Below are 14638 nucleotides of genomic sequence, written 5' to 3'. Positions count from 1 at the left end.
TCTCTCAAGGTACTTACACTCTGTCGAGTATGCACACTGACATTACACATCCATTGGCGTTAGGAAGGGCATCCAGCTGTAGAAACTCTGCCAAATCAGATTGGAGCCTGGTGTAGCCATCTGGTTCACCAGTCCTCAGACAAATTGTCCAACCCATGCTAGCATGGAAAGCGGACGTTAAACGATGATGATGATGATTGGAGCATACTGACTTCATTTCTTGCAAGTTTACGCATGTCCTCAGCAGTCACAACCCATGTTTCACTGCCATGTAGCATGGCTGTTCGTACACATGCGTCATACAGTCTGCCTTTTACTCTGAGAGAGAGGCCCTTTGTCACCAGCAGAGGTAAGAGCTCTCTCAACTTTGCTCAGGCTGTTCTTATTCTAGCAACTACACTTTCAGCGCACCCTCCCCCGCTACTAACTTGATCACCTAGATAACGGAAGCTATCAACTACTTCTAGTTTTTCTCCCTTGAATGTGGCAAAGGTTGTTTTCTGCACATTTTCAGTGTTTATTGCTCCTGAGCATCTGCCACATACAAAAACTATCTTGCTAGTTAGCCTTCCTTTGATATTGCTGCACCTCTTATGTGTCCATAGCTTACACTGGGTACATCTTATGGAGTTTCTACCTACGCCTTTTCTACAGATTGAGCAGGGCCATCTACCTGAAGGAGTTTGTGTTTTGTCTACCTTCCTACTTATTAAGATTTTGGTTCTAGCTAGGTTGACTCTAAGGCCCTTCGATTCTAGTCCTTGCTTCCACACCTGGAACTTCTCCTCTAGTTCTGATAGTGACTCAGCAATTAGGGCAAGGTCATCAGCATAGAGGAGCTCCCAGGGGCATCCTGTCTTGAATTCCTGTGTTATTGCCTGGAGGACTATGATAAATAGGAGGGGGCTGAGGACTGAACCTTGGTGGACCCCTGCCTCTACCCGGAATTCTTCACTGTACTTATTGCCAACCCTCACCTTATTGACAGCATCCCTGTACATGGCTCGCACAGCTCTCACTAACCATTCATCTATCCCTAGTTTCCTCATTGATCACCAGATAAGGGAGTGGAGGACCCTGTCAAAAGCTTTCTCCATGTCAACGAAAGCCAGGTACAGAGGTTTATCTTTGGCTAGGTATTTCTCCTGCAATCAAAATATAGTGTAAAAATTAAGGCACACCTTAGCAACAAAGGTTAAACTTTCTTGATTGCTGAAAGACACTTGACATTAACAGTCAGAATGTTAGAGAAATCACTTAGAAAAATAGCAATAATAACCACTACTAAAATTATTTTATCCAGATAACACTAGGTAAGATTTTTCAATAACATACACTGAAATATTCATTTGTGTATTTAAAACAACTTTTTATTTTCAGCTCTCACAATTTATTCATTACTTTTTATGAGATTTGCCTGGAAAGTTCAACCCAGAAATCTTCTTCTCTTTGCTTGTCATTTTACCAATGTTTCTGCACAGCTGACCCAGGGAACAAGATTTGTCAATCATTTGTAAGTTTTTTTTTTTCTTTAATTTAATTTAGTTTATTTAACTGAATTTATAAACTTTCTTTTTCTGTTCAGTATCCATTTTCTATGCTAGTTTGGTTGAGAAGGCATTTTTGAATATTTAAATTTGCAAATTGCTGGATAACGCATTACAGCTGAATTATTTTTAGCAGTAAATACTCAATCTTGAAATATGAGTGAAATCGATTATCCACTAAGCAGCATTTGCAAAGCAAAGATATGTGCCCTGTTGTAACACATAGTTGCTAATAAAGTTTGCACTCAGTATCATTTAAGAATTGGTTTGATCATCTATGTCAAGTCCTATTTTACACCTAAACTCAATTCTATATGATTTTGATACTTCATTGTTAAAGTAAATGAGGCACTCTGAGAACATTATGTTGCAATTGTCCAGTTCAATCAAATAAAAAATTTCTTTAATTATAAACTGAATTTTTAGATTATTGAAGCAAATTAGAAGTGATGTTGCTTAGTGCATATGATATCTTATTACCAACTTATAGACTTTTCATTGAAACACATTGAAGCAGACTATGTTATAATACCAAATATGGTATTATTGGCTAAAAACAATCCCTAATTTAGACAGATTACTAGAGGCTCAGTTTTAAGAGAGACCTATAAACACACACACATATCAAAAAGTTACAAGTCTCATAATATAGACATCTAGTGGAAAGAGAATTTATATTTAAAATCTATTAGCTGATTGTATAGGCAATCAAAATTAAACAGATTACTAACTTTTGCCGACATGAACAACAAAATTCCTAATTTTAATGAAAAGAACAAATGCAGGGATATTTTCAATTAAAATTTAATTTGTTTTTATTTTTACAGCTACCTTTCAGGCCAGTCATCGAAGAAGAAAGAACTGATTAATACTGACTGATAATTTTTGTAATTATGAACTTAATGTTAAAATTATAATTTATAGTGAAGAAATTTGTTTTCTGTTATATTCTAATTATGATTTTATATTTGTTTTGCTGTATCTAATACATAAAATATTATTGTTAAACTATTGTGTTTACTTAATTTCTGTGTAGCACTCATTTATTCTATTCATCTGTCTGGTTGTTAAGAGAGTCATTTAGCAACATAACATCCTAGATCCAACAGTTCCTAAATGGCATCTCAAAGATCTTTTTTATCTACTATTCTTTTCAATCTCTATATACTCAATATCTTGGATCAACAGACAATTCTATGCTGACAATGCAAACACACTCTCTCACATTACATTAAAAACAAGAGCACTCAGAGAATGCAAACCTCTGCCAAAGCAACACCAACGTCCTCTCATCGATTAGCCAGAGGTGATTTTTAATGAGAATATCTGAAACAAACTCAACTGCTCTCACAAACAAGAATACTAAAAACGAGCCCAACTGCTCTCAAAAATTAAGTAAAAAAAAAACAGAAAAATAATCCAGAATCCTTGTCCAGTACCTGATTGATCCCAATGGTAGTCATGGAATGTGAAGGTGGCTGTAGAAAATTTAGTAACAGTAATAAATAGTTTATCCTTATCTAATAGAAGCCAAAGTTAAATTTACCATTCAAAATAGTTTCAAAGGCGCACGTAATAATAATAAGTTCTACTCAGGAATTTTAAAACGAATTGCATGAGACCTTTTGGTTTTCTCTTCTCTTAAGTTCTGGCCTTCCTTTAGTATTCTTGTTGTTTTAGATCAATGTATAGATGCATGTATATATGTGAATATACTGTAAAGTGTTAATATGTATGTATAATATATATATATATATATTATAAAAATATGTTAGTGTTATTAATTTCTGAATGGTCTTGCTGCCGTTGTTTATGTAGTTTGATTTCTTTATCCACCAGTTTCTACTAAGATAGCGACGCAAGTAAAATTAATAATAGAAAAACAAAAATAAAACTTTGGAAACAGCTTAAATAATTGAGAAAGACTTGAAAGTCAGCTTAAGATCGTAATCATGTAAAGTAAATATAACAAATAATCCAGAATCCTTGTCCAGTACTGGATCAATCTCAAAATCTAATCAGTTTGTACCAGTCACGAGGCCAAACATCCCTGAAAGTTTCATCTGAATCCATCCAGTGGTTCTTGAGATATCTTGTCCATGGCCAAACAACCAAACAAACATGACTGAAAACAATACCTCTGCCTTTGCTAAGGTGGAGGTAAGAATTTTGGTTCCACAAGAACTAATTAAATGTTATACTAAAATTTTCCAGCATTCTTACATTACTGTGTTATACCACTCTTTTATCGACCTTATATAATAAATAAAATAACCACTAGTAAATAAAACCTATCAAATAACAAATTTCACACTCATAAAACAAGACATATTGAGTCACAAAATAAAACTAAATGCATAAATTATTAAGAACTATATGCATATTCATAGGTAGACTTTATTTAACACATTGAAGTCATTAGACCATAATATCTATTAAAATTGTGAGTATTTAGAATAAGAATCATCATCATCATCATCATCATCATCATCTTCATCATTATTTAATGTCCGTTTTCTATGCTGGCATGGGTGGGATGATTTGACAGGTACTGGCTAGGCAGAAGACTGAACCAGGCTTCACTGTCTTTTGGCAGGGTTTTTATTGTTGGATGCCCTTCCTAACACCAACCACCTTACCGAGTGGACTGAGTTCTTGAACATCAATAAACGTCCAACTTTCCATACATTATATACTAATTCCACCCTCTCACCCTAACTAAACTGCATAAACTCTCTTTCACATAGCATCAGAAGAATTGGCTTTGTTGCCCACAGTATCTTAAGGTACATGCATATAAACACACAAGGTGACATAATGTATCATCTAAACTCTTTGCATTATAAACAACCCTGGCCTTTAGTGTTATCTTATTGAAGTAACTACAGCTGTCATCAAGTTTTGAACAATATGTAACTGCATCTCAAGAAATCATTTTGGGCCCATGGAACTGACCACTCTTCTGTATGAGAAACAAAGCTTAACCTCATTTGAGAAAAAAACTTCCTGTCAAAAGACTTACACATGTGTTTATTTTTTGTGAATTTCTTCAGATTTGCTTTGCTCAGTTTTTACACATCAGTACCTTAAGTGATGAGATAGAATTTGGTGATATTATTTAATAATGTCATTACTTATTAATGATTTATTTATGGAAAATAATTTGTGCTTGAAAAAAATAATCAGAGTGATCTTTCAGTATTGTCTGTTACATATAAGTGATGTGACTGGAATTTATATCCAGGTTAATTGGAGCAGAAGTAGACTGATCATTGTATTGATGAATCCTTCAAAATATTTAAACTCAGAAGCAAATCTCGTTGAGTATTTTCTTTTTTCTGAAGAGATTTTTATCAGTTTGAATTATGAGACCACAAAGGATGCATGTCAACAGGACAATACCACAGTCGTTGCAATGGAGAAGGCAAAGATATATCTCAGAAGAATACTTTTTCGGATTTTAGTTATGCAGCTTCCAAGTTACAGGACTGCTGGAATACAAATTCAACTCTGGATTAGCTGCATTTCATCAAAATCTAGTTCCAAACAAGATTAGGAGATTTATATAGAGAAAACACTACAGGAATTTAAGAGTTTAGGAAATGACAATATTAGTGAATAACTAATATTATTTAAATTATTCTAGCAAATATGGAAGGCAGTGATGAACATGTGCCAATCTCATTAGACTTAATCAATCTGTACTTCACTTAGGAGTTCTAATAAGACTAAAGCATGTCTATGTTGTTAATTTCATCACTATTTTGGCAGTGCAATGAAGGCTACTGCACTGTAAAGGTTTTAAAAGATTGAAGCATTTATAATTGTCTCCCTTTTTTCCTGGAATAATTAATATAATCATCGAATGATTAAACTTGCTTCACTGCATGATAATTTTGTATTATGTTTTTAATCCATGCTGCTTTCAATTGTTAACAATAATTTGGCAATTGCTTTTTATGTGGGTGGTCTCTGAGTAATTTATTCACTTAAATATACCATATCTATCCAACTGCAAGAACTGCTCCTTAAATATCAGCGTTTGCTGATAACTAATCAACAAAATAAACCAACACATTTCATGTGGAGAAAACAGTTCATATATTCATTTTCAAATGAGATCAAAGCAAAACTGGTAAGCTTCAGTAATTCAAATCACATTGCAGTACACACATTAATTGTACAAATTTCCTTTATATATATTAGTAAATACAACTATTGTTTATACAATGAGACAATTTGAAATGTATAATTCTCTTGCATAATTCTGTTACACGAATGTTACAGAAATATAAACTGACTTCATAAGTCTAAATAATTGATTAAATGAGACAACTGACAAATATTCATAAATTGTCACATATCAACCAAAAATAAATTTAATAAAGGTATTGTGGAAATTAGCCATCTGGGAACACAATGTCAAGTACACACCTCTCTAGACTACAATACATCACCCAGATGACACAACCCATCCAACTTATGCAGCACTTACTAAAAATATGCAAACCACCTCTGGTTATAGACTGATATTTAAGAACTCATAAAAACAGAATGGAACATGTACTACATCTAGCTACAAACGTATAGTTAGAATATATTATAAAAATGCCTGAATAAAAATTGTAAACTAGTGTAACACAGAAGATATTTCAAACAGCTAATGTAATATACATATTTCAGTGTAAACATGAAAGTTGTAAATGTCATAAGTAAAATTTGTTGGTTGACCATGCATTCATAAGAGGCCATTGCAACTCACTATATACATTACATCATCATCATTTAGCATCAGTTTTCCATGCTGGCATGGATTAGACATTTTGACTGGAACTGGCAGCTGAAGGGCTGCACTCATCTTCACTCTGCTTTCTACAGCTGGATGCCCTTCCTAATGCTGACTCTTCCACAGAGTGTACTGGGTGCCTTTTATCAGCACTGGTTACAACTATGATTTCACTCAGCTTGACATGTCTTCTGAAGCACTGCAAATCACCAAAAGTCTCAGTCGCTTTGTTATTGCTTCCGTGAGACTCAACATCCAAAGATCATATTTCATCAACTCATCCTGGAGGTGGATGCTCCGAGAGCATAGCTGTAAGAATAAGATTAGGCTGGGCAAAGTTCAGAGAGCTCCTACCTCTACTGGCAACAAAAGCTTCTCTCCCAGAGTGAAAGGCAGATTGTATGATGCCTGTATGAGAACAGCCATGCTACATGGCAGTGAAACATGGGCTGTGACAGCTGAGGACATGTGTACGCTTGAAAAAAATGAAGCCAGTATGCTTTGCTGGATGTGCAATGTCTGTGTGCATGTTTGACAGAGTGTAAGCATCTTGAGAGAAGAATTAGGCATAAGAGGCATCAGATGTGTTGTGCAAGAGAGACGACTGTTTTGGTATCATCATGTGATGCATATGAATGAGGACAGCCATGTAAAGTAGTACTGATCTCTAACTTTGGAAGGAATCTGTGATAGAGGTAGACCCAGGAAAACATGGGATGAAGTGATGAAGCATGATCTTCGAACTTTGAATCTCACCGAGGCAATGACTAGTGACTGAGACCTTTAGTGATATGCTGTACTTGAGAAGACCTGTCAAGCCAAGTGAAATTGTAGTCATGGCTGGTGTTGGTGTCACATAACTGACACCCATGCTGGTGGCATGTAAAGAGCACCGTTCAAGCATTGGGCTTCATGGAGGCAAAGTGGCTGAGTTTCTTTCGAGCGTTGGGCCTCACAGAGGCAAAGTGGTTGAGTTCCTTTCGAGTGTTGGCCCTCACTGAGGCAATGACCGAAACCTTTGGCATCATGTCATGCTTGAGAAGACCCATCAAGCTGAGCAAAATTGCAGTCGTGACAGATACTGGTGTCACACAAATGGTACCAGTGCTGGTGGCATGTAAAAGTACCCATTACACTCTTGGAGTGGTTGGCATTAGGAAAGGCATCCAGCCATAGAAAATGATGCCAAATCAGACTGGAGTCTGGTGCAGCCTTCCATCTCACCAGCCCTGGTCAAACCGTCCAACCCATGCCAGCATGGATAATGGACTTAAATGATGATGATTCCATGCCTTCCTTGGTTTACCTTTTCCACAATTAGAGATTGACACTTCTTTATGCTGCTGACCTCGTCCATACACAGTCATATGACCATATGTGCAAGACCATTTGTGTAATGTGCAAGAGAGAAAGCTTAGCTTTCTCTCTTGCACATTACATCTGGTACCTCTTATACTTAAGACACAAAATTAAAAAAATAGTCGACGGCAGTATATCTTTGTATAGGAATGTCACTTAAAAAAAAATTAGAAAAATCAAATCAAAATTCAACACTAATACATCACATGTAAACTAAATTATGAAACCCATTGGACATCTGTATTGGTTGGCTTGTGTCTGTAATTGATTTTTACGTAAAAAGGTATCTCAAATGGAGACGAGTTATGCTGCAGTAATGGGAAGACAGGAAGCTGTGGACCCAAGTTTGCTGAAGCAATATGAAGTGGACTTCAAGGAAGAGCTCATTGATAAACACCAAGATAGGTTACAGAGAGAGGAGTCTAACATAAAGTTGCCTCCCTCCCTGCCAGAAGAAGAATTGAAGGAAATGGAAAAGAAAGAGATAATATACAGAGCATTCTCGAGAAGCAAGAGAAGAATAGATATGGCAACACAGGAAAAGGTGGAAAAGTGCCTAGAGGATATTAAAGATGTTATTACCTTTCATACAAGAGGTAGAAGGTACGGCACAGTGGTGGTCATCTTTGTCTCCAAAGAGGAGGCAAGGGAGTACTCCGCTGTGCTGTTACATTCGGACAAGTGGACTCTCCTGCCTACATACCTGGGCAAGCGTGCTGCCAGGGTTAGGATAGGCAGGATTGAGCCTGAGTGACTGATGGAGGCGGTCCTTGACATGGGAGATGAGACCATTAGCATCCTCCAGGTAACCTGGACCCAACAAATAAACTGCTGGGGTTACGAGCTGGAGATGTTTTTCTGGGTCAACAAAATAGACAATGCTGGAATACCGGAGACAATAGAGCTGTCCAATGGGGTGAAATTGGAAGTAATATTGGAGGGAAGGCTCCCTACCTGCTTTTCTTGTGTGGAGAGGGGACATATCAAAAAAAGGTGTCTCAAACAAGTCAAAGAGGTTGCAGAGATGGAAGCACAGGAATGTGAAATGGAATTGGGGTGAAAGACCCGAGACATGGAACAGAACACAAAGTTTACAGACATTAAAAAAGAGAGAGAGGAGGAATACACTACCCACGGAGGAACTACAGCAAAAGAAACATAAGACACAAGAAGAAACATACCCATTAAGACAGGCAACAACAGTAAGCAGAAGCAACACACCCATAGGTTCACCAAAAAGAAAAAACATCACAAGCAGAACGGAATCACCAAATAAACACACAGACGTACAGACACACAGACACACAAACACACTGACATACAGACACACAAGGTGCACATAATATAGAAACAAAATATACTTTGTAACATATTGCACTAATCAGAAAATTGAAAGAAAAATAATGAAAATGAAAGGTATTACAAAAGTAAAATTAACAGAAAGTTACAATAAAGACATGAAGTGTATTTTGGTAAATGAAGAAAGATATAGGACACTAAAAGAAGCATTTCCATCGGATGTAAATCCACTGGTGAGAATGAACCCTGCACCCCAGTGGTAGAATATGATGAGATAAAGACATCAAGTGGTAAGTAAAATTATTGAGAATTAACTATTAGAAAAAAATGGAACTGTGAATAAACAATGAACGTTGTAAAAGAAAAAAAAGGAATTTTATAGAAACATTTGAATTAATTGTAAAAGCGTAACCATCCCGGAGTGGGGCCGGGGGGTGGTCGGCTCATCTTCAACTGCATATCATTCATCTTTTATATGTTATATGTCCCCACATGTCCTGTATTGTCTCTTCTTCATTCAAGATGGTCAACCTTTTAATAATTGCTTTCTTTTAGTACTTTTAGTAATTGTTACATACCTAATTAATAATCAGCTTTCTCCATTATAGTATAGATGACAATTAGTATTCCCTGATCCTCCTGCTAAGTAGGTAAGATTAAGTTTAAATGTATTCATATTTTGATGGTAATACGTTTGAAAGAAATGATGTTCCTTATTTACACACATACATATTCTTATATACTAGTTGGTCCCATGCCATCAAAAATAACGGTTAATTGTAGTATTTTATATATAAATAAGGTATAAATTAAGGTATATAATAATCACAGATACAAACATTCACATACTTCCCTTGTACATACACACACACACATATACTCACACAAAGTTGAAATGCTGTATGATTTTTCTTTTCAGCATTGAATGTTCACCATCCCACTTCCATTGCACACACACACACACACACACGATTCCCTTTTATATACACACATACTCACGCAAAGTTGAAATGCTGTTTGATTTTTTTTTCACCATAGAACTTTCATCATTCCACTACCAAGTTTGCCATCATCCCTTCCTTCCTTATTCATCTATCACCCCTTCCTTTCTCATTCATATGTTGTGACAGAGAAATACACAAGAATACTATAATAGTAGATATGGATGGTAAATCAAATTAATACACTTGTCAATGTTCACATACATTCACATACTTCCCTTGTACATGTACACACATATACTCACACAGAGTTGAAATGCTGTTTGATTTTTCTTTTCAGCGTTGAACGTTCACCTTCCCATTTCCATTGCACACACACACACACACACACATCTCCTTTTACATACACACATATATACTCACAGAGTTGAAATGCTGATTTTTTTTTTCACCTCTTCCTTTCTCATTCATATGTTGTGACGGAGAAAAACAGAAGATGCACGTTGTGCTCTTTGCCACTTCCTCTCTCTCTCATTGCTATTACTTTCTCTCACTCCCTCTCAGACAAGGCTATTACTCTCAATACTTCTTCACTGAATTACTATTTTCTCCCATCTCCCTTTACTTATACCACTCTTTCTTATATTCCCCCTGCGTGATTTTGGGCAAATATATAAAAACACTAGGCTCATTATTATATTAGGAGATGCATACATATATGTGTGTGTGTATGTATATATACATATATATGTGTGTGTGTGTATGTGTGTGTGTGTCTGTGTCTGTGTATACACACATTTAAGAGAAAGCAAGGTGGAATTACCAGCTGAAAGAGTGGAAATGTGAAACAGTTCTGGCAATTATGAGTCCTTTAATTATAATGTATTAAAGAATACTTAATATTTACATATTGAATTTTATAATTCATTGCTTCTTGGATATTCAACAGAAATTAATATAGCTCCTTTGCTTAAAAATAGACCCCTATATGGATAAACACGATTTTGCCGTTCTGGCTAAAACCATCTCAATTCCATCTGAGAAATATATGGAATGTGTGCAGGGGGGAAGCAGAAAGGTTTATAAGAATTGACATAGCCTGTTTATTTCTTCAAAAGACAAATTTGACATCAGAATATGCAAGAATCCACTATATAACAATGACATAGCAAGATTTGAAGAGGACCTTTTAAATATCTTAAAAATAATCAAGTTCTGTGAGGTGTGTAACAATTCCAAAGTTGTATGGAAATAAAATAAAGTGTATGCTTTCTCTGAAAAACGGAATTTCTGAGGCATAGAAATCTAGAAATAAAGCTTACAAATCTTTTAATCTAGTTGCCAAAGGGTTAGAAAAGATAGAGCAGAGGGTAGAATGCTGAGCACCCTGGTCTTCTTTTATAACAAAGACTACAAAGTGAACTTCAGGAATAACCCTAAGTGTAAATTGATTAACCCAGTGAAGTCAGAGTTAGGTATAGTTTGTAAAAGTATATTAGAAAAAACATTTTCAGAGAAAGATTATGTACTGGGATGCTTTTGTGGGTTAAAAGATAAACTAGATTCAACAGACTTTTATCTTTCAATAACCAGCCCTTTGTTAATGAAGGCCTTAAATTTTACAAAACAATCTCTGATATTAGCCAGAAATGTGATTATGAATGCAAGAAAATCACTTCTACTTCTTTTATAATGTAGTATGGTTTAAGAAAAGCAAGGATAAATTGTTCTCTGTGTCTATGGGAGCATATGATGGTGCGTAGATAAATGAAATTAACAGGGTTATATATTTTAGATATATTGAGAAAGAAATTTCCCGAAATGGATTGTGGTTTATATCATGAGGATGGTCTGATTCTATTAAGCTATTGTAATGGTTGTAAGATAGATGTAGGTAAATTTGACTTAAGTATTTCAGGAAATGGGACATGGTATAACTGTAAACATTAACCTTGTTACCATTAATTCCTAGTCACAACCCTAAGGTTAGCTAAATAATAATTTCAGACCATACCATACCAGAATAATAATTTCGGACCAGCAATTTTAGTGGGAGGTATAAGTTGCTTACATTGACCCTAGTACTTGCTAGTGCTTTATTTTAAGTGTAGTTTACCTTAATGGGATCTGACATCAGAATGTAAAGAGTCAGTAAAAGTACTTTCTCTGATGATCTAACAATTCTGCTGGCTTCGATTATAACAATGATTTCCAATTTTAGTACAAGGCCAGTAATTCTGGGGTAGGGGCAAAGTTGATTACATTAACCTCAGTACTTGACTGGTACTTATTTTGTCAACTTTGAAAGGACGGAAGGTAAAGTTGATCATGGCAGCATTCGAACTCTGAACGTAAAGCCGAAAGAAATGCCACCAACAATAAATTTCAAGATGTGAATAAAACAACTACAACAAGAGTTGCCAAAGTGAGAAAATTGATGGTGAGGGGGGGCAACAATAGAAAGTAGTAAAATATACTTAGGTGGGAGGAATGACTACTAAGTCCTTGATAGGATAATGAATTTCGTAAAAAAAAAAAAAAAAACTTTTTAATTGGCTTATAAACATAAGCTGGTACCACAAGACCAGACTAACACCTTAATGTTATCTTGTTCATTCAAGTGCAAATAAATCTAAATGGTCATTAGGCACCAGTCTTAGTTAACCCATAAAAATATTTGATGAAGTCACACCAATCACTAATATAATAAAATGCCCTAAGACAGTACCAGGCACTGGCTGTCATGGCTTCTGATCTTAACTGATTGAAAGTGTTATGTACATATTTTCTCTTGGTGTAAAAAAATAGGCTACAACAAATATTCTGCACAATACTGCAGATTTGCTTGTCAGTTGTTTGACCTTAACCAGTTGAGTGTGTCCTTTAGTGGCTGATGATGTGTGCATCTCTGATCATGAGCAGAAGTAGTCGGGAACATCATAGCCATTTGTTGAGAGAAAATCTTTGGGGTTTCACCTCTGGAAATGTGGGTGTTTCGTTTGACATCTTAAGGAATTTTGGAGTGGGATGGGCTATTCAACCAGAATAAAAATTCTAACTAGAACCCCACCTGCTAGGTGATGTGCTGTTTATCTTGATATGAGATTACCATGTTGCACACATGTGTTGTGATGCATGTGTCTGGTGTACCCTTATCAGATGGATAGTGATGATGGGTGTATTGGGCTTTGTACATTTGTACAAAGGCGTGTCTGACAATATGTAAGAAGAAAAGAGAATAAAAAAGATAATAATAATACGGTCTTGGAAGAACACAGAAATGGTATGAACATGAACTAGAAAGCATCACTGAGAATAAAGAATATAAGATATTGTAGCATTTTACAATCCAATGTGACTCTAATTGATGTCTGGTGGCCTGACATTGTTGTAGTGGATAAAAGGCCTGAAATTTGGTGGAGGGGATAAATCGATTACATCGGCCCCAGTGTTTCACTGGTACTTAATTTATCGACCTTGAAAGGATGAAAGGAAAATTCGACCTCTGCGGAATTTGAATTCAGAACGTGAAGGCGGACGAAATACCGCTAAGCATTTCACCCGGTGTTGCTAACGGTTCTGGTAGCTCGCTGCTTTAGCAATAATAACAGTAATAATAATAATAATAATAATGATTTCAAATTTTTGCCACAACGGCAGGTTGGGGGAGGGGATTAAGTCGATTACATCGACCCCAGTGCGTACCTTACCCCGCCTGGTTATTATTATTGTTTTTATTGCTAAGGCGGCGAGCGACCAGAACCGTTCGCAACACCGGATGAAATGTTTAGTGGCAGAGCTCCTCGGTAGCACTGCCAGTTAATCTAGATATATTCTGTAGGCCTGTAAGATAGAAGTAGTATAAGTTGTTCACGTTTCAAAGTCGTCGGCTACACGTACCATAAATTTGTGATCTGTACGGTCGACATAGATAGGATCCATAGACAGGGCCCCGGATACTGGAAGCGGAACACGTCCTTCCCGGCGCGCCAAGCTTTCAGAGAACGGGTTAGCAAATTAGTCCATCGAGAGTTGGCGGGCGCAATCATCAACAACGGATGGCTGTTGTTGTTGTTACTGCTGATGTTGCTGTTACTGTTGGTGGTGGTTACCCAAGGAGACGAGCTGCAGAAAGGCGTGTCTTACAAACGGAGCCTACACACGTTCACCTTCTAGAGATCGTTGCAGGTGGCGCAAACTGAGTGCGTGTCTGCGCATCAAAAGCCATCGCATGCCTAAGCTGCCACGCAGAGGAAGTTGGCATCAGACTGACCGCCTGACCATTGGAGCGCGCCCCTTCCACGAGAAAATAAAAAGGATATGTTCCAATCTAATCAAACAGTAACTGGGGCAAGGCACGATGGTCAGACAATAAATGACAGGTGATGTATGCATTCGCCACCTCTGCCCGACCTTTCAGGGACAACTTCCTCTCTGCCTATTTCTGGATAAGACAGGCCACCCTGTTCGTCACCTCGTCCCATTTCTTATCCACCTAGAGGTTGGGACCGAACCAGACCTCGAGCAGTTTAATTGGTCCGTCAGTCCAGCTTCCGACGACGACGCCCGACGGCATCGATCTGCCTCTCCAGGTGCCCAGTCACAATCCCACCGACTTTTCGGCGTTGATTTTGACCCTGTAATCGACTCATATTCCCTTACAATGGAGCCGATCGTCTCCACCTCGTAGGTGTCCGAGACCATGA

At 36.8% G+C, this 14638-nt stretch overlaps 1 protein-coding gene across 4 annotated transcripts in view; it reads left to right on the top strand.

Annotated features, from left to right (window-relative positions):
- LOC106871809 (probable mitochondrial pyruvate carrier 1) overlaps positions 1-2555 on the top strand; it is a 70172-nt gene extending 67617 nt beyond the window's left edge. For all 4 annotated transcript variants that reach the window (XM_014918458.2, XM_052970174.1, XM_052970173.1 and 1 more), the window contains 2 exons: positions 1381-1513; positions 2375-2555. In XM_014918458.2, the coding sequence (XP_014773944.1) occupies positions 1381-1513; positions 2375-2426 (185 nt within the window). In that variant the 3' untranslated portion in view covers positions 2427-2555. The remainder of the gene's footprint in view (positions 1-1380; positions 1514-2374) is intronic.
- The last annotated feature ends 12083 nt before the right edge of the window (positions 2556-14638 follow it).

This window comes from Octopus bimaculoides, chromosome 8, assembly GCF_001194135.2.
Source record: "Octopus bimaculoides isolate UCB-OBI-ISO-001 chromosome 8, ASM119413v2, whole genome shotgun sequence".
In the NCBI taxonomy this organism is placed as follows: domain Eukaryota; kingdom Metazoa; phylum Mollusca; class Cephalopoda; order Octopoda; family Octopodidae; genus Octopus; species Octopus bimaculoides.
This window is presented reverse-complemented; position numbering and strand designations above follow the sequence as displayed.